A 24,689-nucleotide genomic window follows, 5' to 3' on the forward strand; every position below is an offset into this window, starting at 1 on the left:
ACAGCGGGAGAAGTCACTCGAGTATAAGCCAGCATAAAAAAAATTTGCAGAGAAAGTCGTCGGCTTATACTTGTGTGTGTGTGTGTGTGTGTATATATATATATATATATATATATATATATATATATATATATATATATATATATATATATATATATATATATATATGTCATTTTTAATGGCATTCATTAAATGACATTAAAAAAAATGTGGTGACAGTTGGCTTATACTCGAGTATATACGGTAATTTTTAAAGACATTCAATCACAATATGATTAGTGTCGCAGTTATATATGTGTTATATTATTTATTTATTTTTGCTCTTTTTTTTCTCCACGAAAGTAGAGTTGCCCTTTAATTTTATTATTATTATTATTATTATTATTATTATTATTATATCATCATTTTTTTTATGTTATGGAAAATAAAGAGTTAGCCCACCCAAAAATGCTTTTTTAATTTTGGGCCAATACTGTTGGGTTGAGCCCCCCAAAAGCACTTTTCGGGCACTAGGGTCTTTGGGCCAGATTCACAGTGGAGATACGCCGTCGTATCTCTGTTTCTATCTATGCGACTGATTCATAGAATCAGTTACGCATAGATAGCCAGAAGATCCAACAGGTGTAATTGACTTACACTGTCGGATCTTAGGATGCAATACCGCGGCCGCCGCTGGGGGGAGTTTGCGTCGTAAACCAGCGTCGGGTATGCAAATTAGGAGTTACGGCGATTCCCAACGGATTTTCGCGTTCGCTACGTCGCCGCTAGTCTAGTTTTCCGTCGCAAAGTTAGTAGGTTTTTTTGGTGCCTTAACTTTACGCAGCAATCGTATTGCTGTGTAAAGTATGGCCGTCGTTCCCGCGTCGAAATTGAAAAAATAACGTAGTTTGCGTAAGCCGTCCGGGAATACGGAATTACGCTACGCGCGTCGCCGTTCGAAAAAATGACGTCACGGCGCGCAAAGCACGACGGGAATTACGAAACGGAGCATGCGCAGTAGGTCCGGCGCGGGAGCGCGCCTAATTTAAATGGCACCCACCCATTTAAATTGGCCCGCCTTGCGCCGGCGTAGGTTTTCATCGCAAGTGCTTGGTGAATCAGGCACTTGCGATGAAAAGTTGCGGCGGTGTAACGTATCTACGATACGTTACGCCGCCGCACTTCTACGTGAATCTGGCCCTTTGTATTTGCTAACTTTGATGAAATATTATCCAAGAAATGTTGCGTTTTTGATTGCTGTTATTTCCGCCACATTTACATCTATCCTTTCTTTTGCTTTAGGAACGAGTGATTTCAATGCCTTGAACGTACCATTGCATAACAGAAGACATCAGGTTTGTATTCATTTTTTATTGTTTTATTACGGCTTCAGTTTTACCATTTTATAAATTTCTCTTTATTTGACATCAAAGGAAGAAAGAAAGAGCAGTTCTCAGTTTTCCCCTTCCCTAGAACCTGGAACAAGTGCTGGGCTGAGGACAAGGAATGGCCATAGAGAACAGTAATGTCCTTGCCTCTCCTTGCATGCCATGGCAGACTGTTATTATTTTCATTGGCCATTCCCCGACCTCCAGCCTGTGTGTGCAAATATTACCTTCAGGGGACTGAAGGCTGAGCAAGAAATTTTTGTCTTGTTCTGATGAAAGCATTTACATGATGGGCATTGATGTAAAAGATGTTGAATTGTGTTTTTCATTAAAGGGGTTGTAAAGGTACAATTTATTTTCCTAAATAGCTTCCTTTACCTTAGTGCAGTCCTCCTTCACTTACCTCATCCTTCCATTTTGCTTTTAAATGTCCTTATTTCTTATGAGAAATCCTCACTTCCTGTTCTTCTGTCTGTAACTCCACACAGTAATGCAAGGCTTTCTCCCTGGTGTGGAGTGTCATGCCCGCCCCCTCCCTTGTACTACAGGAGAGTCAGGACGCCCACTAACACACAGCTCCTTTCTCTATCTGCAATGTAGAGAGTGTCCTGACTCTCCTGTAGCCCAAGGGAGGGGGCGAGCACGACACTCCACACCAGGGAGAAAGCCTTGCATTACTGTGTGGAGTTATAGACAGAAGAACAGGAAGTGAGGATTCCTCAGAAGAAATAAGGACATTTAAAAGCAAAATGGAAGGATGAGGTAAGTGAAGGAGGACTGCACTAAGGTAAAGGAAGCTATTTAGGAAAATAAATTGTACCTTTTACAACCCCTTTAACAACATTTATTGCCAACCTTTTTTAACCCAAATTGTTTTCTTTGTGATCAAGATTTTTTTTGCAGTTCGGTACTGTGCCATTTCAACTGGTATTTGATCACCACTGGGTTTATTTTTTGCAATATAAACTAAAAAAGACCCCAAATTTTAAAGGGAAAAAAAAAACTATTTTCTACTTTTCTGCTATAAAACCTATCTAATAAAATAAAATGTTGACCAAACTGTCTTCTGCTACATTGTTGGTTAGAAAAAAATAAATAAATACCAATAAGTGGATATTGATTGGTTTGCATGAAAGTTATAGCGTCTACAACTCCTACACTATATATATATATATATATATATATATATATATATATATATATATATATATATATATATATATATATATATATATATATATATATATATATATATATATATATAGATGACCGAACCTGGAAGAAAGGCTGTACGACCCAACCTGTCGCAGTAAATGTACTGCGGTGGGTCGACAATCGATAAGTTGGAGAAAAAACTCAAATTCTGCTTCTTATACATTTTTGTTTGTTTGTGTGTGTGTGTGGTCCCCTCTTTCTTACTGCCTGGAAGTGTTGGATTGTTGCCCATCAGAATGGCCCAGCTAGAATTTAAAAGCTTGGGGAAGCTGCTGCATGTATGTGCTGCACCTTTAGGTCTTCTAGGTGCCTATACTTCTTTTTTTTTTTTTTTTTTTTTATACCCACAGCAGTTATTTCTTTTGTTTGTTTTTTAGACCGAGTGTCTTAGTGACTGTATGTCACTGAATATATTTTTGTCTTACAAAATACCTTCCCCATAAACCCCCCCCCCCCCAAAAAAAAAACTCCAAAGGACTAATAACTGTTGCTTCCTGAACCCTGCACTGTGTAGCTCACTCCTGAACCCTGCACTGTGTAGCTCACTCCTGAACCCTGCACTGTGTAGCTCACTCCTGAACCCTGCACTGTGTAGCTCACTCCTGAACCCTGCACTGTGTAGCTCACTCCTGAACCCTGCACTGTGTAGCTCACTCCTGAACCCTGCACTGTGTAGCTCACTCCTGAACCCTGCACTGTGTAGCTCACTCCTGAACCCTGCACTGTGTAGCTCACTCCTGAACCCTGCGCTCTGTGTGTAGCTCACTCCTGAACCCTGCGCTCTGTGTGTAGCTCACTCCTGAACCCTGCGCTCTGTGTGTAGCTCACTCCTGAACCCTGCGCTCTGTGTGTAGCTCACTCCTGAACCCCTGTGCTCTGTGTGTAGCCCACCCCTGAACCCCTGCGCTCTGTGTGTAGCTCACTCCTGGTATTTAATGCCCCTTCACAACCCTCCCACTGTTATGCGTGTAATTTGGCCACACCCACTATTTGATGCAGTTTGGGGGGTCGTGTTGAGTTCCTGCACCTATTCTGATAAAAAAAAAGGCCTGGGAGATCTAACAATGGGCGCTCCAGGCAACAGGAGATCCCCACAAAGTGCTTCTGGGCTTGGGAATTAGATTTTGGGTTAGGTTGCCTTCTAAAATTTTACAACTGACACCCCCCCCCCCCAATCGGAGTGTCTCTCTCTCTCAAGAGGGGGCCCTTCCCATCTCCCTAATGTAGGAGATTGTGTCTGATGGAGATGTCAGATCCTCTCCTGTTCCCTTCAGCATTGGATATCTAAGGAGGTCAATAGCACTCTTGGGGGGGGGGGGGGGGGGGGGAATAATTGTAGGATATTCCTGTGCAAGCAGCCATCGCATTTTTCTTCCAACAGGTCAACTTTAGCGATTCTGTCTCCAAATAATGAAGATTAGGAGGATCTATAATACAGTACATTGCGGATAGTTGGTCTATGAACTCCATTGTGTTGTCTGCCTTTCCTCTGCTGGTGAATTGATGAGTCCTCCACTCTTTTTCCAGCTGAAGGCTCGGGAATTAGCCGGCCAGGCATTGGCCTTTGTCCAGGATCTAGTCACCGCTCTCCTGAACCTTCATACATACACGGAACAGAGAGTCCAGATCTTTCCCATAGACTCCGCCATCGATGTCATCTCGCCATTGAATCAAAAGGTAAAGGAACCCAAATATGTTTTATGACTTGAAATGAGAATCTGTTGAACTTGTGATAATCCTTCTAATGCAAGAAAAAGCTCGTATCACCCCAAGAATAAAAAATGAATGTAATTCCCTTTTATCGGTTCTGAGATGTGGTGGTTGCATTGGCCCCATTCACACCGCTTGACGCTCCAAAACGCTGGAGGAGAAATAAAAATCAATGGGGTGGATTCAGAGAGCAATTACGCCTGCGTATCCATAGATACGCCGGCGCAACTAAGCAATTACGCCGGCGTATCTACTTTCTGTATTCAGAAAGCTAGATACGCCGACTTTAGCCTAAGATACGACGGGCATAAGTCTCTTACGCCGTCGTATCTTAGGGTGCATTCTGACGCTGGCCGCTAGGTGGCGTTCCCGTAGTTGTCAGCGTAGCGTATGCAAATTGCATACTTGCGCCGATTCACAAACGTACGCGCGCCCGGCGGTAGTTTTTTGCGTAAGTCGGTTTTGTCGTAAGGCTGCTCCTGCTATTAGGAGGCGCAGCCAATGGTAAGTATGGACGTCGTTCCCGCGTCGCGATTTTCAAATTTTACGTCGTTTGCGTAAGTCGTCCGTGAATGGCGCTGGACGCCATTTACGTTCACGTCGAAGTCAATGACGTCCTTGCGACGTCTTTACCGCAATGCACGTCGAGAAAATTTAGGGACGGCGCATGCGCTGTACATTTGGCGCGGGAACGCGCCTAATTTAAATGATCCACGCCCCCTACGGGATCATTTGAATTACGTGCGCTGACGCCGGCCCCCTTTACGCTACGCCGCCGCAACTTTACAGGCAAGTGCTTTGTGAATCAAGCACTTGCCCGTAAAACTTGCGGAGGCGTAACGTAAATGTCGTTCGTTACGCCGCCGCAGTTTTGCGCGCCCCTACCTGAGTCCACCCCAATGATTCTCTATGAAGACGGTTCATATCCCCACCACAAGTAGCCTGGCGCTCCAAAAAGTTTGAACCCCTTTTTTTTTTTTTGGAGCTTGAATCAGACAGATTGGTGTGTTTTTTTTTTTTTTTTTTTTATGTTTTTGTTGCATAGAAATGCATGCAAAACGCTTGGGTCAAGTATTTAAGCGTTTTGTCACACATTTGTCAGAGTTTTTTTTTGTCCAGTGCTAAGAGTTACAGTTCTGGCTGAAGTGCTCCAATCACAGCAGGTCCGCTCGCACTGCAGCTCCTCTATTCAGTAAATGTCTTGCATTCTTCTCAATGATTGCAAGGCACTCTGCGATTGGAGGAGGGTGTGAATGAAAGTCACTTTCTCCCCTTCTTCATATCTGTGCACCTTGCATTCGCTGAAAATAATTCTAAATATTTACTAAATGAAGAACCTGGTGTTTAACCACTTAAGGACCGGACCAATATGCTGCTAAATGACCCAAGGGGTTTTTACAATTTGGCACTGCGTCGCTTTAACAGACAATTGCACGGTCGTGCGACGTGGCTCCCAAACAAAATTGCCGTCCTTTTTCCCCCACAAATAGAGCTTTCTTTTGGTGGTATTTGATCACCTCTGCAGTTTTTATTTTTTGCGATATAAACAAAAATAGAGCGACAATTTAGAAAAAGATTCAATATTTTTTACTTTTTGCTATAATAAATATCCCCCAAAACATATATAACATTTTTTTTTCCCCTCAGTTTAGGCCGATACGTATTCTTCGACCTATTTTTGGTAAAAAAAATCGCAATAAGCGTTTATCGATTGGTTTGCGCGAAATTTATAGCGTTTACAAAATAGGGGATAGTTTTTATTTTTTTTTTATTTTTTTTTATTTTTTATTTTTTTTACTACTAATGGCGGCGATCAGTGATTTTTTTTCGTGACTGCGACATTATGGCGGACACTTCGGACAATTTTGACACATTTTTGGGACCATTGTCATTTTCACAGCAAAAAATGCATTTAAATTGCATTGTTTATTGTGAAAATGACAGTTGCAGTTTGGGAGTTAACCACAGGGGGCGCTGTAGGAGTTAGGGTTCACCTAGTGTGTGTTTACAACTGTAGGGGGGTGTGGCTGTAGGTGTGACGTCATCCATCGAGTCTCCCTATAAAAGGGATCACTCGATCGATGCGCCGCCACAGTGAAGCACGGGGAAGCCGTGTTTACATACGGCTCTCCACGTTCTTCAGCTCCGGGGAGCGATCGCGACGGGGCGGCTATAAACGAATAGCCGCGCCGTCGTCCCGGATCGCTCCTGAAGCCACGGGAACCGCCGCATGTACGGGGGGGTCCTGATCGGACCCCCGACCCACGTCTAGGCAGGGATGTACAGGTACGCCAATGTGCCTGTCCGTGCCATTCTGCCGACGTATATGTACATGCGGCGGTCTGGAAGTGGTTAAGCAATATTCTGTGGGTTGGGTACTCCAACTGGTTAAAGTGTTACCTAAACCCAGGAGCCTGTATTCACTATATCTGCTCTCCCACAGTACACAATGCAATTATTTTAGTAAATATCTTCTAAATACATTTTGTCATCAGCAGTATATAGCAGTCTTGTGACTGCTATCAGTGGCCAGCCAAGCACTGGTTTAAAACTTGTAGGGGGAGATTTCATTCTCCTCCGACTGTCCTTTGAGGCTGCAGGACCCCTGACTTTCTGTCTGGACAGTGCTGATTGGCCCTGTGCTGATCATATGCACCCTCCCAAGTAGAAAAAAAAACCTCTAGCAATGCACACCAAACTGAGCATGAGCAGAGTGCCTTCCAAGGCTCTGTACTATCGGCAGATGGATTGGGGACCATAGAGCTAGAGAGGGAGATCTAGAGAGGGAGATCTAGAGAGGGAGATCTAGAGAGGGAGATCTAGAGAGGGAGATCTAGAGAGGGAGATCTAGAGAGGGAGATCTAGAGAGGGAGATCTAGAGATCTAGAGAGGGAGATCTAGAGATCTAGAGAGGGAGATCTAGAGATCTAGAGAGGGAGATCTAGAGATCTAGAGAGGGAGATCTAGAGATCTAGAGAGGGAGATCTAGAGATCTAGAGAGGGAGATCTAGAGATCTAGAGAGGGAGATCTAGAGATCTAGAGAGGGAGATCTAGAGAGCTAGAGAGGGAGATCTAGAGAGCTAGAGAGGGAGATCTAGAGAGCTAGATCTAGAGAGCTAGAGAGCTAGATCTAGAGAGCTAGAGAGGGAGATCTAGAGAGCTAGATCTAGAGAGCTAGAGAGCTAGATCTAGAGAGCTAGAGAGGGAGATCTAGAGAGCTAGATCTAGAGAGCTAGAGAGGGAGATCTAGAGAGCTAGAGAGGGAGATCTAGAGAGCTAGAGAGGGAGATCTAGAGAGCTAGAGAGGGAGATCTAGAGAGCTAGAGAGGGAGATCTAGAGAGCTAGAGAGGGAGATCTAGAGAGCTAGAGAGGGAGAGCTAGAGAGGGAGAGCTAGAGAGCCAGAGAGGGAGAGCTAGAGAGCCAGAGAGGGAGATCTAGAGAGCCAGAGAGAGAGCTTTGGAGAGCCAGAGAGAGAGCTTTGGAGAGCCAGAGAGAGAGCTTTGGAGAGCCAGAGAGAGAGCTTTGGAGAGCCAGAGAGAGAGATTTGGAGAGCCAGAGAGAGAGATTTGGAGAGCCAGAGAGAGAGATTTGGAGAGCCAGAGAGAGAGATTTGGAGAGCCAGAGAGAGATTTGGAGAGCCAGAGAGAGATTTGGAGAGCCAGAGAGAGATTTGGAGAGCCAGAGAGAGATTTGGAGAGCCAGAGAGAGATTTGGAGAGCCAGAGAGAGATTTGGAGAGCCAGAGAGAGATTTGGAGAGCCAGAGAGAGATTTGGAGAGCCAGAGAGAGATTTGGAGAGCCAGAGAGAGATTTGGAGAGCCAGAGAGAGATTTGGAGAGCCAGAGAGAGATTTGGAGAGCCAGAGAGAGATTTGGAGAGCCAGAGAGAGATTTGGAGAGCCAGAGAGAGATTGGGAGAGATCGACCGAGAGAGCCAGAGAGCGAGAGAGATTTCTTTTTATCTACAATTAACATTTTCTTCATCAAAATAATGGTAAATGGAGATGCAAGGACACATTTGTAATAAGTTCATGTGACTCCCAGGTGTTTGCACTTTGATTAGTACAGATAACTCTTGGGCCCCTTCACACTGACACGTTTATCAGGCGGTTCAGAACTAAAAATAGCGCTGCTATACCGCCTGAAAAAATCGTGCATTGCAGGCTTCAATGTGAAAGCCCGAAGGCTTTCACACTGAAGCGGTGCGCTAGCAGGACCGCTCCAAAAGTCCTGCTAGCCGCATCTTTGGAGCGGTATAGGAGCGGGGTGTTTACCGCTCCTATACAGCTCCTTCCCATTGAAATCAATGGGAAACCGCGGTAATACCGCCCGCAATGCGCCTCTACAGTTAAAACTGCGCAAGGGAAAGGAGTCACCGCTCCAGGTGGGTCTTGTAAGCAATTTGGGAACTTCTCAGGAAACCAAGGTGCTGGCAATGCACTAGGCAAATGTAGAATTTCAAAAAAGGATGGGCAGCCGCACACCAAAGGAACTTCAAAAGTTGTCTTTATTGGAAAAAATGGACATGCATCACAGAATACAGCCAAAAAGAGACAGCCGACACGTTTCACACTAGTTTAGTGCTTAGTCAGTTAAAACCGCACCACTAGCGGCTGAATATCGCGGTAAATACGGCGCTAAAAAACGCGCCGCTATACCGTCACCGCACCTCCACTGCCCTTAGGGAGGTCATGCAAATGAAGGAGTCGAGTATGGCCATGCATAGACATCAACTTCCGTTTGTCAAATCGACTGATTATCGTATAGACATCTTCATACGAGTTAAACTGTCCACATCACGAGGGGAACAAGTGATGCCTTTGGGTAGCTGATTTAATCCAAGATATTTAGAATCCATATTTTATTTACAGTTATTCGGCTCAGAGATGAATGTCTAGTCATGCCTATAGTTGACCAGCAGATGGCAGTGTTGGCCAGCAGTCTGGTTGTGGGCGTGTAGGGTTTCGCACTGCTCGGGGATTGCGGAGTCCTCATCAATAATCTCTTTCCATGTTATAGTGCATCTCATTTTGAAGAATAGATAATAATTGCACTCCGTTGTACAGACTTGAGATAAAACAAACACTGCGATTTGAAAATTTTATTCTATTGAAGGATTAGCATGCTGTGTAATTTCAATTTAGATTTTTCTAGTATAACAGGAAAAATCGAGACATTTAATTGACAGTGATGTATCCAGTAATCTTGATGTAACGTATAAGTGGGCCACTTTTGGATCCTCTAACTGGTTGCCTTCCATCACGCAGTTCTCGCACTATCTCCACGAAAATGCCTCTTACGTGCGTCCCCTGGAGGAAGGAATGCTCCTGTTATTTGAAAGCATCACCGAGGGCACCATTACCGTCCTGGTAATATTTTCCTGCTCATTATCTCCTTCCTTCTCTATCTGTGAATAAATCTCTGTCCCTTTTTTTAATGTCATATTCTGATTTTTTTTTTTTTTTTTTTTTTCATCCCCAGGAAACCGCGGTGAAGCTGCAAAATTTTTCTGAGCACTTTATATCCTATGTGTCTTTTCTGCAAAAAATTCTCCCATACCAATTAAAAAGGTATGCAGATTTTTATATGTTCCACTCCGGACAATAGTCGTGAACGTATTGATTATGTGAAGCGGCCAAAATTCCAAAGTGCATAAATATATGTAAAATAAAACGCATTCAATGTATAGAAAATGTATCAAGTGAAAAAGCGAAAAATTCATATAGGTGCTCAAAAAAAATCCAATCAATAATGCCCCACATAATCGCAAAGTCCTGACCATAGAGAAATACGTGTGCCGATTTATATTCCAGAAATCGCACAGGTAAGTAAAACTCTTCACCACTTGGGGGCACCACCTATTACGAACTGTTTACCACAGGGTTTGACAAATTTGCTTGGAATCTAGGAGCCAGCTAAAAAAGTTAGGAGCCAGAAAATGCACCCCGTCCCGACGAGCTCGCACGAGCCGTCAGGACGGGGCACAAGCCGTGTTCATGTCGGTGATGGGCGAATTTGTACATTTTTGGGAGGCACAAGCCGTGTTCATGTCGGTGAGGGGCGAATTTGTAAATTTTTGGGACGGATTTTTAAATGATGGGCAGTGCTGCCAAACACATTTTTTGTTTCTGCTATTTTTTTTTTACGCTTGCGGGCGTGCCCATCTTTTAAAAATCCGCCTCCAACATGAACAAATCCGTCCCTCATCGACATAAATCATCATTTAAAAATCCGCGCCCATCGTTGCAGCACTGCCCATTATTTAAAAATTTAACCCCAGCATGTACTAATCTGCCCTCACCGACTTAAAAACATGCCTCGGGCAGCCTGAGGCACAATCTGATAGTCCGTCGGCTATTGTGCGCAGGCGCCGTCTGCCCGTCACAATAGCTGTTCATAAAATCGGCCGTTGTGCTATTCCGGGCACTTCTCGATAGTGGGCACCCGCTATCGGCCGTTGTGCTGTTCCGGGCACTTCTCGATAGTGGGCACCCGCTATCGGCCGTTGTGCTGTTCCGGGCACTTCTCGATAGTGGGCACCCGCTATCGGCCGTTGTGCTGTTCCGGGCACTTCTCGATAGTGGGCACCCGCTATCGGCCGTTGTGCTGTTCCGGGCACTTCTCGATAGTGGGCACCCGCTATCGGCCGTTGTGCTGTTCCGGGCACTTCACTATAGTGGGCACCCGCTATCGGCCGTTGTGCTGTTTCGGGCACTTCACGATGGTGGGCACCCGCTATCGGCCGTTGTGCTGTTCCGGGCACTTCTCGATAGTGGGCACCCGCTATCGGCCGTTGTGCTGTTCCGGGCACTTCTCGATAGTGGGCACCCGCTATCGGCCGTTGTGCTGTTCCGGGCACTTCTCGATAGTGGGCACCCGCTATCGGCCGTTGTGCTGTTCCGGGCACTTCACGATAGTGGGCACCCACTATCGGCCGTTGTGCTGTTCCAGGCACTTCACGATAGTGGGCACCCGCTATCGGCCGTTGTGCTGTTCCAGGCACTTCACGATAGTGGGCACCCGCTATCGGCCGTTGTGCTGTTCCGGGCACTTCACGATAGTGGGCACCCACTATCGGCCGTTGTGCTGTTCCGGGCACTTCTCGATAGTGGGCACTATCCGTCAGAACACTGGCGCCTCCACCCGGGAGCAGAGGGACAGATCGGCTTCGGGTGAGGACGGGCGTTCATATCTAACCTGCGTTTGTGTCATCGGTAGAATAATCCGGCTGGAGCTGCAATGGCGGTAGCTGGGAATGTCTTCGGCCCTGGGAGAGCATTTTCGCCTGCGGCTCGGAGTGTAATTATAGTTATTCCCAGTGGGGGTCACACAACACCTCTCTGCCAAGCCGCGTTGCTTTGACTGAGAAGGAACCAGAGTCTGTTTCAAAGGCCCGAGCCGCCGGTATCTGTCCGCTGACAGCAGCCTTTGAATAATAACGCTGCGCTCTGGATGCATCTGACATTGAACAAATTCCCCAGCCGCACGGGCCCACTGGCAACCTTCGCTCTACAAAATGGTGCCAGTAGATCAAAATGAAGGATGAGAATTCTGTGACAGCTGGAGAATGAGATATATTAGACACCGTGCATAAAGACATGGAGCATGGAAGAATCAGTTTTTTTTTTTTTTAAAGCTGAACTCCGGGCATGATCTGCATTGCATCCTTGGATTGCTCCAGACTGGCATAGTGGAAGTGTGTATATCTCATCTCATACCTTCGGGGGCCGCCGGGGAAGCTAAGATCTAATGGGTCCTGTGCCGAGAGGTTGCCTGTGTGCATACTGACCACAGGGGGGCGCTTACTTGGCACTGCCATCATTCATAGAACACCCTGTAATCAACTCAGGGGGGGGGGGTGCTTACTTGGCACTGCCACTATTCATAGAACACCCTATATTCAACTCAAGGCATTCTTTGATTGGACAAGGTGGGAAAGAGGAGCGATGATGTCATGATCTCCACTACAGGGCGGCGCTCACTTGGCACTGCCACCATTCATAGAACACCCTGTAATCAACTCAAGGGGGGGGGGTGCTGACTTGGCACTGCCACTATTCATAGAACACCCTATATTCAACTCATGGCATTCTTTGATTGGACAAGGTGGGAAAGAGGAGCAATGATGTCATGATCTCCACCACTTGGCACTGCCACCATTCATAGAACACCCTGTATTCAACTCATGGCATTCTTTCCACCTTTTCCCATTAGAGAATGCCTTGAGTTGAATACATGGTGTTCTATGAATGGTGGCAGTGCCAAGTGAGTACCCCCTGTGGTGGGGGATCATGAAATCATAGCTCCTAGTTCCACCTTGTCCAATCAGAGGAGGAGCAATGATGTCATGATCTCCACCACAGGAGCGTGCTCACTTGGCACTGCCACCATTCATAGAACACCCTGTATTCAACTCAAGGCATTCTCCGATTGGACAAGATGAAAAGAATGTCTTGAGTTGAATACAGGGTGTTCTATGAATGGTGGAAGTGTCAAGTGAGTGAGTGCCCCCCTGTGGTGGAGATCATGACATCATTGCTCCTCCTTTTCACCTCGTCCAATCGGAGCATGCCTTGAGTTAATTACAGTGTTTTCTTTGAATGGTGGCAGTGCCAAGTGAGCACCTCCTGTGGTGGAGATCATGACATCATTGCTCCTAGTTCCACCTTGCCCAATCAGAGGAGGCGCAATGATGTCATGATCTCCACCACCGGGGGCGCTCACTTGGCACTGCCACCATTCATAGAACACCCTGTATTCAACTCAAGACATTCTTTTCTTTTCACCTTTTCCAATCGGAGAGTACCTTGAGTTGAATACAGGGTGTTCTATGAATGGTGGCAGTGCCAAGTGAGCACCCCCCTGTGGTGGAGATTATAACATCATTTCTCCTCCTTTCCACCTTATCCAATCAGAGAATGCAGGTACACAGGGTGTTCTATAAATGGTGGCAGTGCCAAGTGAGCGCCTCCTGTGGTGGAGATTATGACATCATTGGACAAGGTGGAACTAGGAGCAATCGGAAGAGGAGCAATGTTGTCATGCTCTTCACCACAGCGGGCACTCACTTGGCACTGCCACCATTCATAAAACACCCTGTATTCAACTCAAGATATTCTCTGATTGCACAAGGTCGAGAGGAGGAGCAATGTTGTCATGATCTCCACCTCCTCTAATCAGAGAGTACTTTATATTTCTGTGAATGGCGGCATTGCCGGGCGAGGGCCCCCTGTGGTCAGTAGGCACAGAGGAAGCTGCTTGCTCAACACTGCTACCATTCACAGGAATAGAAGACATTCTTTAATTGGGGGACAATTGTATTCCTTGTATTCCTGTGAACTGCAGCAGTGCCCCCTAGTGGTCAGTGTGGAGAAGGGAAGCCACTAGCACTACCATCATTCATGGGAATATCAAGCTTTTTCTGATTGGAGGTAGAGAGGGGGGGTGGTGATGTCATGATTTCCACCTTGTCCAATTTTAAACCAGAGCTTGAGTCATTTTTTCATCTATTACATTTTCTGCCCTTTTATTTTTAATTTTTTTTTAAAACCATAAAACTGCACTTATTATTTTAATTTTAGACAGTAAAACATTATTATTAGTTTTTTCTGCCAGTAAATACCTTATACAGCCCACTTCCTGTTTCTTGTCTGGTCATTAACCTAGGCTTATGACATGCACAGCCCTCTGTCTGTGTAAATCCAGGAAGTGAACAGGCAGCCGCTTCAGCTGCCCACAGTTAAAATGGCTGCAGCCAGACTCCGTGGAGGGAGATTTCTGCAGCATAATTTGGCAAGTACAGAATCCCAGTATATATATAAAATATGCAAAGTGGTTGAGCGGAAGCTTCAGAATGGCAAAGATATTTTTATTACAAATGATGTGAGCAGAATGCAGTTCCTCTTTAAGAATGTCTGTCTCGTATTCCTGTGAATAGCAGCAGTGACCCCTTGTGGTCGATGTGTAGAGGAGAAGGCGCACGCTCGGCACTGCTGCCATCCACGGGAATAGAAGGTGTTCCCTGATTGGAAGAGATGGAGTGTGGAGGTGATGATGTCACAATTTCTAGCTCTTCCAACCAAAGGATGTCTTGTATTCTTGTGAACGGAGGCAGTGACCATTGTGTAGAAGTTGCTTGCTCAGCACTGACAGGGGTTATAACCCTCCCTTACTCTATCCAAAAGGTTTGCCTTCAGTTCTGATTTAACTTGCTCTGTATAGTTTTATGTGGAAACTGATTGGGCTTAAAAATAAGTTGACTGTTGAAAGTTCTAATCGAAATGTAATTCCTGTCTCAGTCTGGAGGAGGAGTCGGCGTCACCACTTTGCACAGCGCCGTTACAGGGGAGGAACCTGGAACTCCACCGCGACATGAAGAGAATGACGGCGGCGTTCGAGAAACTGAAGACCTACATCTCCCTCCTCGCCTTACCCAGTGAGTTTCGTCTGCTGATCTCTCCAGGATTTATTATTTTCACATTTGCTTTTATTTCCTCTCTTATTAACCACTTAAGACTCTGACTTTTAGGCAGCTAAAGGACCCGGGCAGTTTTTGCGATTCGGCACTGCGTCACTTTAACTGACAATTGCGCGGTCGTGCAACGTGGCTCCCAAACAAAATTGGTGTCTTTTTTCCCACAAATAGAGCTTTCTTTTGGTGGTATTTGATCACCTCTGCGGTTTTTATTTTTTGCGCTATAAACAAAAATAGAGCGACAATTTTGAAAAAAATGCATCCCCCCCAATAATATATAAATAAAAAAAATGTTTTTTTCCTCACTTTAGGCCGATACGTATTCTTCTACCTATTTTTGGTAAAGAAAATCTCAATAAGCGTTTATCTGTTGGTTTGCGCAAAATTTATAGCGTTTACAAAATAGGGGATAGTTTTATTGCATTTTTATTCATTATTATTTTTTTTACTACTAATGGCGGCAATCAGCGATTTTTTTTTTTCGTGACTGCGACATTATGGCGGACACATTTTTGGGACCATTGTCATTTTCACAGCAAAAAATGCATTTAAAATGCATTGTTTACTGTGAAAATGCCAACTGCAGTTTGAGAGTTAACCACTAGGGGGCGCTGATGGGGTTATGATGACCTCATCTGTGTTTCTAACTGTAGGGGGGTGTGGCTGTAGGTGTGACGTCATCGATTGTGATTCCCTATATAAGGGAACACACGATCGATGACGGCGCCACAGTGAAGAACGTGGAAGCTTTGTTTACACACAGCTCTCCCCGTTCTTCAGCTCCGGGGACCGTTCGCGGGACTCCAGCGGCGATCGGGTCCGCGAGTCCCGCGGTCACGGAGCTTCAGACCGGGTCGCATGCACGCGCCCGTGACCCCACGGCTGGGCTTAAAGGGCAACGTACAGGTACGTTGATGTGCCCAGCCGTGCCATTCTGCCAACGTATATCGGCGTGAAGGGGTCCTTAAGTGGTTAAACAATATCTAGTCTGTATGGAACACCTGCATACTGAGATAGATAGAGATGGATATCCATCTATCTCGATTATACACACATGTAGACTGAGCTATTTTTTTTTATATATATATATATATAATTAATAATAATATTATTATTATTATTTTTAAACTGACTATTTTGGTTTTCAGCCAAATGAATTTTCAGTTTTGGTCCAGAATTTTCAACACTAATGAAAATAAATATAGATATATGTGTGTGTATTCAAAAGTTTTGGGACGCCTGCCTTTGCACACACATGAACTTTAATGGCCTCCCAGTCTTAGTCTGTAGGGTTCAATATTGAGTTGGCCCACCCTTTGCAGCTATAACAGCTTCAATTCTTCTGGGAAGACTGTGCACAAGGTTTAGGAGTGTGTCTATGGGAATGTTTGGCCATTCTTCTGGAAGTGCATTTGTGAGGTCGGGCACTGATGTGGATGAGAAGGCCTGGCTCGCAGTCTCCGCTCTACTTTATCCCAAAAGTGTTCTATTGGGTTGAAGCCAGTCATATTCTTCCACCCCAAACTCGCTCATCCATGTCTTTTTATAGACCTTGCTTTGTGCACTGGAAAGGAAAGGGGGGGAAAAAAAAGAAAACTTACATTTTTGCCTGGCGGAGCCGAGCGTGGCCGAGCCTAGCCTAGTGCGCAGTACACTCGGCTCTCGGAGAGACAGCGGGGATCGGTGTATATCGTGCATCCACGATTTTCCCCTGATTTTAAGGGGAAAAAAGTGTGTGGTATGCCCCAATAAATACGATTGTGTGTTCCCTTTTATAGGGAAACCCAATCAATGACGTCACACCTACAGCCACACCCCCCTACAGTTAGAAACACAGATGAGGTCACACATAACCCCTTCAGCGCCCCCTTGTGGTTAACTCCCAAACTGCAATTGTCATTTTCACAGTAAACAATGCATTTTTAATGCATTTTTTGCTGTGAAAATGACTATGGTCCCAAAAATGTGTCAAAATTGTCCGAAGTGTCCGCCATAATGTCGCAGTCACGAAAAAAATTGCCATTGCCATTAGTAGTAAAAAAAAATTTTTTTATAAAAATGCAATAAAACTATCCCCTATTTTGTAAACGCTATAAATTTTGCGCAAACCAATCAATAAACGCTTATTGCGATTTTTTGTATTTTTTACCAAAAATAGGTAGAAGAATACGTATCGGCCTAAACTGAGGAAAAAAATTAGTTTTTTTTATATATTTTTGGGGGATATTTATTATAGCAACAAGTAAAAAATATTGAATTTTTTTTCAAAATTGTCGCTCTATTTTTGTTTATAGCGCAAAAAATAAAAACCGCAGAGGTGATCAAATACCACCAAAAGAAAGCTCTATTTGTAGGAAAAAAAGGACGCCAATTTTGTTTGGGAGCCACGTCGCACGACCGCGCAATTGTCAGTTAAAATGACGCAGTGCCGAATCACAAAAAGGGGCCTGGTCCTTTACCTGCATTTTGGTCCGGGTCTTAAGTGGTTAAACAAAGACCGTGTAATTAACGGATAGTAATAATTTAATTTTGTTAAAGACGAGTGGTGGATCTTCCCTGGCAGTCTATGGGGTCATCAGCCGATGGAGGACAAGCTTTGTATTGGAGGTCATGGAAAGCTCCTACATGCTCTTAGTATGAAGCGAGGGTCACCCATTGCTTTTTTCCCTTTACAAGAAGATCTCACTTAGAGGAGAGAGAAGAGTGTGTCTGAATAGACATCTAATGAAAAGCTCGTTCCTTCGGAGTCGGAACATCCAATCTCCCCTTTGTAGAAGCTCGGGAATACAAATGTCAGCCTCTCCACTACATTAACTTGCTTTTCCAGCCTTTGATGGATGTTTATTTTTTTTTTCTCCTTTTCTGTCTTTTTTTCTTTTCAACCTCATTTTCTTTTCTGTCTGTAGAACATGTCGGGTCATATTTTTATAGACATTCTAGTGCTGCAATCCGCACTCCCAAGTTTGGAGGACAAAGGGGTGGGGGGGGGGGGACACATGAGTCAATGCGGATGCCATGGTGTCCTGGTTTGTTCTGTCCTCCAGAAAGACAAATATAAATCTAGATGTCACATGGAGTATCAGAATTAGATGTGTGTGATTCAGATTCATTGTGGAAGAACCGTTACATTTTTTGAAGTGAAAATGTTTCTTGGGTTTAGACCCCCCCGTTGTACTGGGAATTGTCGTTCCTTGTTATGATTGGCTCACATGTCGGCTGCAGTTTGTAGGTCAATGGCTGATGGATTCCCCTGTGTCTATGTATTCCTTCACCTAGCTTGTCCCTGTTTGCCAAACAGACGGGCAGCTTTTGTTCCCGGTCACACAGTGTCCAGTCCATGCTTCGCCATTTCTCTGTGTTGCATCACAAGTGTGGTACGGCTAATGTGATGAAAATGCAGCTCTTCCCCAGGACTGCAAGATCTAGTTGCTAGTTTTCACCTACAGAGCACTAGAGCGAGACCCAGGGATTGTGGGATAGATCGTTTCTTTACAGGAAGTGTCAGTTCTTAGACTACGATTCGCACATCGCTTTGTGAATGGTCAGCTGTCTTTTGGGACACACACAGGTCCCAGAAGACAGCGGGGGGGGGCGATCATTATTTCCAGCGAGGGAGGAAGTGAACTCGGAGATCCACGGTTTAGGAAGTGGCAGATTAGGACGACTGCCTAGCAACAGGGTGTTTCTGGTAACTTTTTTAGGGTGAACCTCTGCTTTAATACATTACCTCTGTTAAGGATGAGCTCTGGCGTGTCCGCATGCTACACGTGCAAAGCCCGGCAGGAAGTGTGCACGGCGCTGTGCTAATCACAGCCAGGGAGACATTTCCCGATCTTTGCAGCCGAGCATCGGGACAATGTCTCCCTGGCTGTGATTAGCGCAGCGCCGTGCACACTTCCTGGCGGGCTCTGCACGTGTAGCATGCAAACACCCCAGAGCTCATCCCTAACAGAGGTAATGTATTAAAGCAGAGGTTCACCCTAAAAAAGTTACCAGAAACACCCTGTTGCTAGGCAGTCGTCCTAATCTGCCACTTCCTAAACCGTGGATCTCAGAGTTCACTTCCTCCCTCGCTGGAAATGATGATCGCCCCCCTGATGTCTTCTGGGACCTGTGTGTGTCCCAAAAGACAGCTGACCATTCACAAAGCGCTGCGCGAATCGTACATGCGCAGTAGGAAACGGGCAGTGAAGCTGCAAAGCTCCACTGCCGGTTTCCCTTAGTTGGAATGGTGGCTCCGGCACCCGATACAATGTATGGATCGGCCTGGGGGGGGTTCGCCCAACATCACGGGCTCCCTGGACAGGCAAGTGTTCCTATTGGCCGCCTAGCAGAAGGCAAGAAGAGACGCATGGAAGACACAGCCGTCACCTGACCTGCGCTACTCGTCCAACAGCTTGCCGCTGTCACCCGCTTCCTGATCCGCTACCGTGATTGGGTTAGTGCCGTTAAGACAGCGGACACTGTTGGCTGCGTTTGCTGGGCACTGTTGGCTGCGTTTGCTGGGCACTGTTGGCTGCGTTTGCTGGGCACTGTTGGTTGCGTTTGCTGGGCACTGTTGGCTGCGTTTGCGGGGCACAGTTGGTTGCGTTTGCGGGGCACAGTTGGTTGCGTTTGCGGGGCACAGTTGGTTGCGTTTGCGGGGCACAGTTGGTTGCGTTTGCGGGGCACAGTTGGTTGCGTTTGCGGGGCACAGTTGGTTGCGTTTGCGGGGCACAGTTGGCTGCGTTTGCGGGGCACAGTTGGCTGCGTTTTTGCGGGGCACAGTTGGCTGCGTTTTTGCGGGGCACAGTTGGCTGCGTTTTTGCGGGGCACAGTTGGCTGCGTTTTTGCGGGGCACAGTTGGCTGCGTTTTTGCGGGGCACAGTTGGCTGCGTTTTTGCGGGGCACAGTTGGCTGCGTTTTTGCGGGGCACAGTTGGCTGCGTTTTTGCGGGGCACAGTTGGCTGCGTTTTTGCGGGGCACAGTTGGCTGCGTTTTTGCGGGGCACAGTTGGCTGCGTTTTTGCGGGGCACAGTTGGCTGCGTTTTTGCGGGGCACAGTTGGCTGCGTTTTTGCGGGGCACAGTTGGCTGCGTTTTGCGGGGCACAGTTGGCTGCAATTGATGGTTTTGTTTCAGCATTTTTCAGTTCGTTTGCACCCCTCCCAAATATTTTGAGCACCAGCCGTCACTGCTGGACTCCCTTACTGCCATTCTCTCTCTTTCTGGAAGTCTCTCGGTATACCTTCTTTCCTATTAAAAAAATATCCTCTGCTGAAAAACTTTCACTGCAGACTTTTAATTGGAATTTATGTAGAATACATGGACAACACAACGGGTCATTGGAAACTAAGGCTCCAGAAACCTCTGACTGTAGGCCTGGTCCCAAACGGAGCTCCCCTTTAATAATGGTGCGCTCCCAGTGCCGCGTGTCTGGAGTGCGTGTAATAATCCAGCATTCGCATACAGTGTTTCTCCAGGGGCTCTCTGCAATATTAATGATCTGATTCCCATCCTAATAATCTATTTTTACTAATTATTCCAGGCACAAATCCAGAGGGTTTGCGGAGAGCCAACTATGGCTCCATCCTGACACAGATTTCTGGCGCTCTCCATGGACTTCATGATATATTGAAAGGTAATGTTTAGAACAATACTTCATTTATTCGCTCTGTAATTGGACGCACACAGAACATTATCGCCGCTGTATTTCTAAAACGTATTTCACAAAAAAAAAAAAAAAAAATCTCCATAAAGCCTGTGATCCTTTAGGTGGTTTTAAAGCCAGAAGGCTTTTTATCGTAATTCATTAAAGCAGGGGTAGGCAACCTGGGGCTCTCCAGCTTTTGCAGAACTACATTTCCCATGAGGCATTGCAAGGCTGGCAGTTATAATTACTACCAGAGGCATGATGGGACTTGTAGTTCTGCAACAGCTGGAGGGCCCCAGGTTGCCTACTCCTGCATTAAAGGATATGTAAACATTGTGGGCCAGATTCACAGAATAAGTACGCCGGAGTATCTGCTGATACTCCGGCGTACTTTCAAATTTGCCGCGTCGTATCTTAATTTGTAATTCACAAACAAGATACGACGGCATTTGGCTAAGATCCGACAGGCGTACGGCTTCGTACGCCTTCTGATCTTAGGATGCAATACTTCGGCCGCCGCTGGGTGGAGATTGCGTCATTTTCCACGTCGGGTATGCTAATTAGCTGTATTTGCGGCGATCCACGAAGGTACGCGCGTTCATCGCATTCTCTTACGTCGTCGCTAGTTGGCTTTTCGTGTCGCAAAGTTACGGCTGCTATTTTGGTGGTGTAACAATAGACAGCCCATGTTAAAGTATGGCCGTCGTTCCCGCGTCGAATTTCACATTTTTTTTTTTTTGCGTAAGTCTTCCGTGAATACGAAAGTACGCTACGCACGTCGCCATTCAAAACATTACGTCGGGGCGACGTCATTTCGCGCAAAGCACGGCGGGAAATTTAAAAACGGAGCATGCGCAGTACGTTCGGCGCGGGAACGCGCCTAATTTAAATGGTCCCCGCCCCATTTGAATTAGGCGGGCTTGCGCCGGACGGCTTTACGCTACGCCGCCGCAAGTTTACACACAAGTGCTTTGTGAATCAAGCACTTGCGCTGAAAACTTGCGGCGGAGTAACGTAAAAGGACATACGTTACGCCGCCGCAAAGATATGTGAATCTGGCCCTGTTTTTTTTTGTTTGTTTAAAAAACAAACATGTCATACTTGTCTCCTCTGTGCAGTTTTGCACAGAATGGCCTCGATTCTTCTCCTCTGGGGTCCCTCAGCTGCGAGCCTGGCTCCTCCTCATCTCTAGTGCCCCCACAGAGAAGTGCTCTCCCTCAGGGCACTCATGCGGGCACGCTCCCATGTCCTTGTACTGCACCCATTGACAGACAGCAGGACATGGCCACGCCCCCCCCCCGCTCCCGCATTATTGTATTTGATTGACCGCAACGGGGGCCAATGGCTGCCCTGCTATCAATCTATCCAATCAGGACCCGAGACACTGGCTGCAGCGTGTGTGCTCTTCCCCGGCGCAGGAACGATCAGGCTCAGTTAAGTAAAAGGGGGCTGATCCAGCGATGTTGCACAAGTGCTTTGGCTGTCTGGGTCTCTCCCTCCTGAATGGCTGAGATGCAGGCTCCCGATGCCATTGACTCCCGCTGCTTTCAATCAAAGTCAGTGAGCCAATGAGGAGAGAGAGAGGGGGTGGGGCCCAGCCATTGCTGTGTGTTTTAAATGGCACTCAGGAGGAGGGAGGGGCCAGAAGCATCAGTGAGCGACCCGAGAAGTGGAGGATCTGGGCTGCTCTGTGCAAAACCACTACACAGAGCAGGTATTTATTATATGTTTGTTATTTTATTGAGTGATAGATGAAGTCCTGGAATGTCGATCCTTGTGTTTTATTCCTTATTATTGGAGTGATCAGAAGATTGGGATACCCTTTATGACCAATCTATAATTTGAGGGTCTCTGATCTCTGGTAAGCTGCTTGGTTAGACCCCGTGGGTGTGGAGCGCCCTCTTTGCTTCACATGTCAGTCGGTGTTGGGCTCTTCTATCTCTGTTATTGATGATCCAGTGGCCAGAAATGTCATCAGATTCTGATGTTATAGGCTTTTTAGTTAAATTGTGTTTTAAGCGCCGCAAAATGATAATTTTAACTGTTATGTACACACGGTCGGAATTTCCGACAAGAAAATTTCAATGTGAGCTTTTGGTCGGAAATTCCGACCGCGTGTAGGCTCCATTAGACTTTTTCTGTCGGAATTTCCGACAGCAAAAAATTGAGAGCAGGTTCTCAGTTTTTCCGGCAAGAAAAGTTCTTGTCGGAAATTCCGATGGTCTGTATGCAATCCCGACATGCAAAAAAACACGCATGCTCGGAATCGGACACAGATCAAAGAGACTTTTTTTGCATGGATTATACCGGTAGTACTAATGGTTGTATATTATTATTATTATTATTATTATTGCATATTAGTTTTAGATTTTTATTTCTTAGCGCGGATACATTTTAGATCTTTATTCGTTATTCCTCATTGGCACCTGTTCTCACTGTGTGCTTCCTGTATAAGATGGAGATTCTGCTGTTTTCTTTTAGCCTTCAGGTGTATGTTCTCATACTTATACTTCTTTTTACCTGTTTATGTCATTGCAGAGCTTTCCAAGCACTACACACATAAAGCTGTACTTGAACAGGATCTGCCGTCCGCCACAGATAAACTTAAAACTACAAATGATTGCATCTTGTCTTCACTAGTCGCTCTTACCAACGCAGCCAGCAAGGTAGTGATGTCCGTTCCACCATCTCCGATACTTTCTCTTATTCCACCTTATATGGGGATCACGGTTCTAGGATCTTGCTCTATCTTCTGCTTATGCCTTTATACTAATCCTGATAAGTATTTGTGAGATTGTGTATCAGTAAGGGAAATAATATCATTGAATCGCCCCTACTGTATCCTAAACTAAGACCAATGGGTTTAGATATACAGTTCTTCAACCACTTATGTACAACAAATGTTTTTGAATGGCAGATGGTGGATACTTCTTTGTAAGCATCAGTGGCGGCTGGTGCTCAAAATTTGGCTGGTGCGCAAACGAAAAAAAAAAAAAAAAACAATTGCAGCCCCACTGGGCCCATCAAATGCAGCCCCACTGGGCCCATCAAATGCAGCCCCACTGGGCCCATCAAATGCAGCCCCACTGGGCCCATCAAATGCAGCCTCACTGTGCCCATCAAATGCAGCCTCACTGTGCCCATCAAATGCAGCCTCACTGTGCCCATCAAATGCAGCCTCACTGTGCCCATCAAATGCAGCCTCACTGTGCCCATCAAATGCAGCCTCACTGTGCCCATCAAATGCAGCCTCACTGTGCCCATCAAATGCAGCCTCACTGTGCCCATCAAATGCAGCCTCACTGTGCCCATCAAATGCAGCCTCACTGGGCCCATCAAATGCAGCCTCACTGGGCCCATCAAATGCAGCCTCACTGGGCCCATCAAATGCAGCCTCACTGGGCCCATCAAATGCAGCCTCACTGGGCCCATCAAATGCAGCCTCACTGGGCCCATCAAATGCAGCCTCACTGGGCCCATCAAATGCAGCCTCACTGGGCCCATCAAATGCAGCCTCACTGGGCCCATCAAATGCAGCCTCACTGGGCCCATCAAATGCAGCCTCACTGGGCCCATCAAATGCAGCCTCACTGGGCCCATCAAATGCAGCCTCACTGGGCCCATCAAATGCAGCCTCACTGGGCCCATCAAATGCAGCCTCACTGGGCCCATCAAATGCAGCCTCACTGGGCCCATCAAATGCAGCCTCACTGGGCCCATCAAATGCAGCCTCACTGGGCCCATCAAATGCAGCCTCACTGGGCCCATCAAATGCAGCCTCACTGGGCCCATCAAATGCAGCCTCACTGGGCCCATCAAATGCAGCCTCACTGGGCCCATCAAATGCAGCCTCACTGGGCCCATCAAATGCAGCCTCACTGGGCCCATCAAATGCAGCCTCACTGGGCCCATCAAATGCAGCCTCACTGGGCCCATCAAATGCAGCCTCACTGGGCCCATCAAATGCAGCCTCACTGGGCCCATCAAATGCAGCCTCACTGGGCCCATCAAATGCAGCCTCACTGGGCCCATCAAATGCAGCCTCACTGGGCCCATCAAATGCAGCCTCACTGGGCCCATCAAATGCAGCCTCACTGGGCCCATCAAATGCAGCCTCACTGGGCCCATCAAATGCAGCCTCACTGGGCCCATCAAATGCAGCCTCACTGGGCCCATCAAATGCAGCCTCACTGGGCCCATCAAATGCAGCCTCACTGGGCCCATCAAATGCAGCCTCACTGGGCCCATCAAATGCAGCCTCACTGGGCCCATCAAATGCAGCCTCACTGGGC

General features: G+C 46.4%; 1 protein-coding gene across 1 annotated transcript in view; it reads left to right on the plus strand.

Moving 5' to 3' along the window:
* PPP1R21 (protein phosphatase 1 regulatory subunit 21) overlaps positions 1-24,689 on the plus strand; it is a 98,650-nt gene that overhangs the window by 35,961 nt on the left and 38,000 nt on the right. Inside the window, exons 8-14 of the mRNA XM_040351592.1 lie at positions 1,282-1,334; positions 4,110-4,259; positions 9,561-9,662; positions 9,775-9,863; positions 14,592-14,728; positions 20,293-20,385; positions 22,936-23,063. Coding sequence (XP_040207526.1) covers positions 1,282-1,334; positions 4,110-4,259; positions 9,561-9,662; positions 9,775-9,863; positions 14,592-14,728; positions 20,293-20,385; positions 22,936-23,063 — 752 coding nt within the window. The remainder of the gene's footprint in view (positions 1-1,281; positions 1,335-4,109; positions 4,260-9,560; positions 9,663-9,774; positions 9,864-14,591; positions 14,729-20,292; positions 20,386-22,935; positions 23,064-24,689) is intronic.

This window comes from Rana temporaria, chromosome 4 (genome assembly GCF_905171775.1).
Source record: "Rana temporaria chromosome 4, aRanTem1.1, whole genome shotgun sequence".
Classification (NCBI taxonomy): domain Eukaryota; kingdom Metazoa; phylum Chordata; class Amphibia; order Anura; family Ranidae; genus Rana; species Rana temporaria.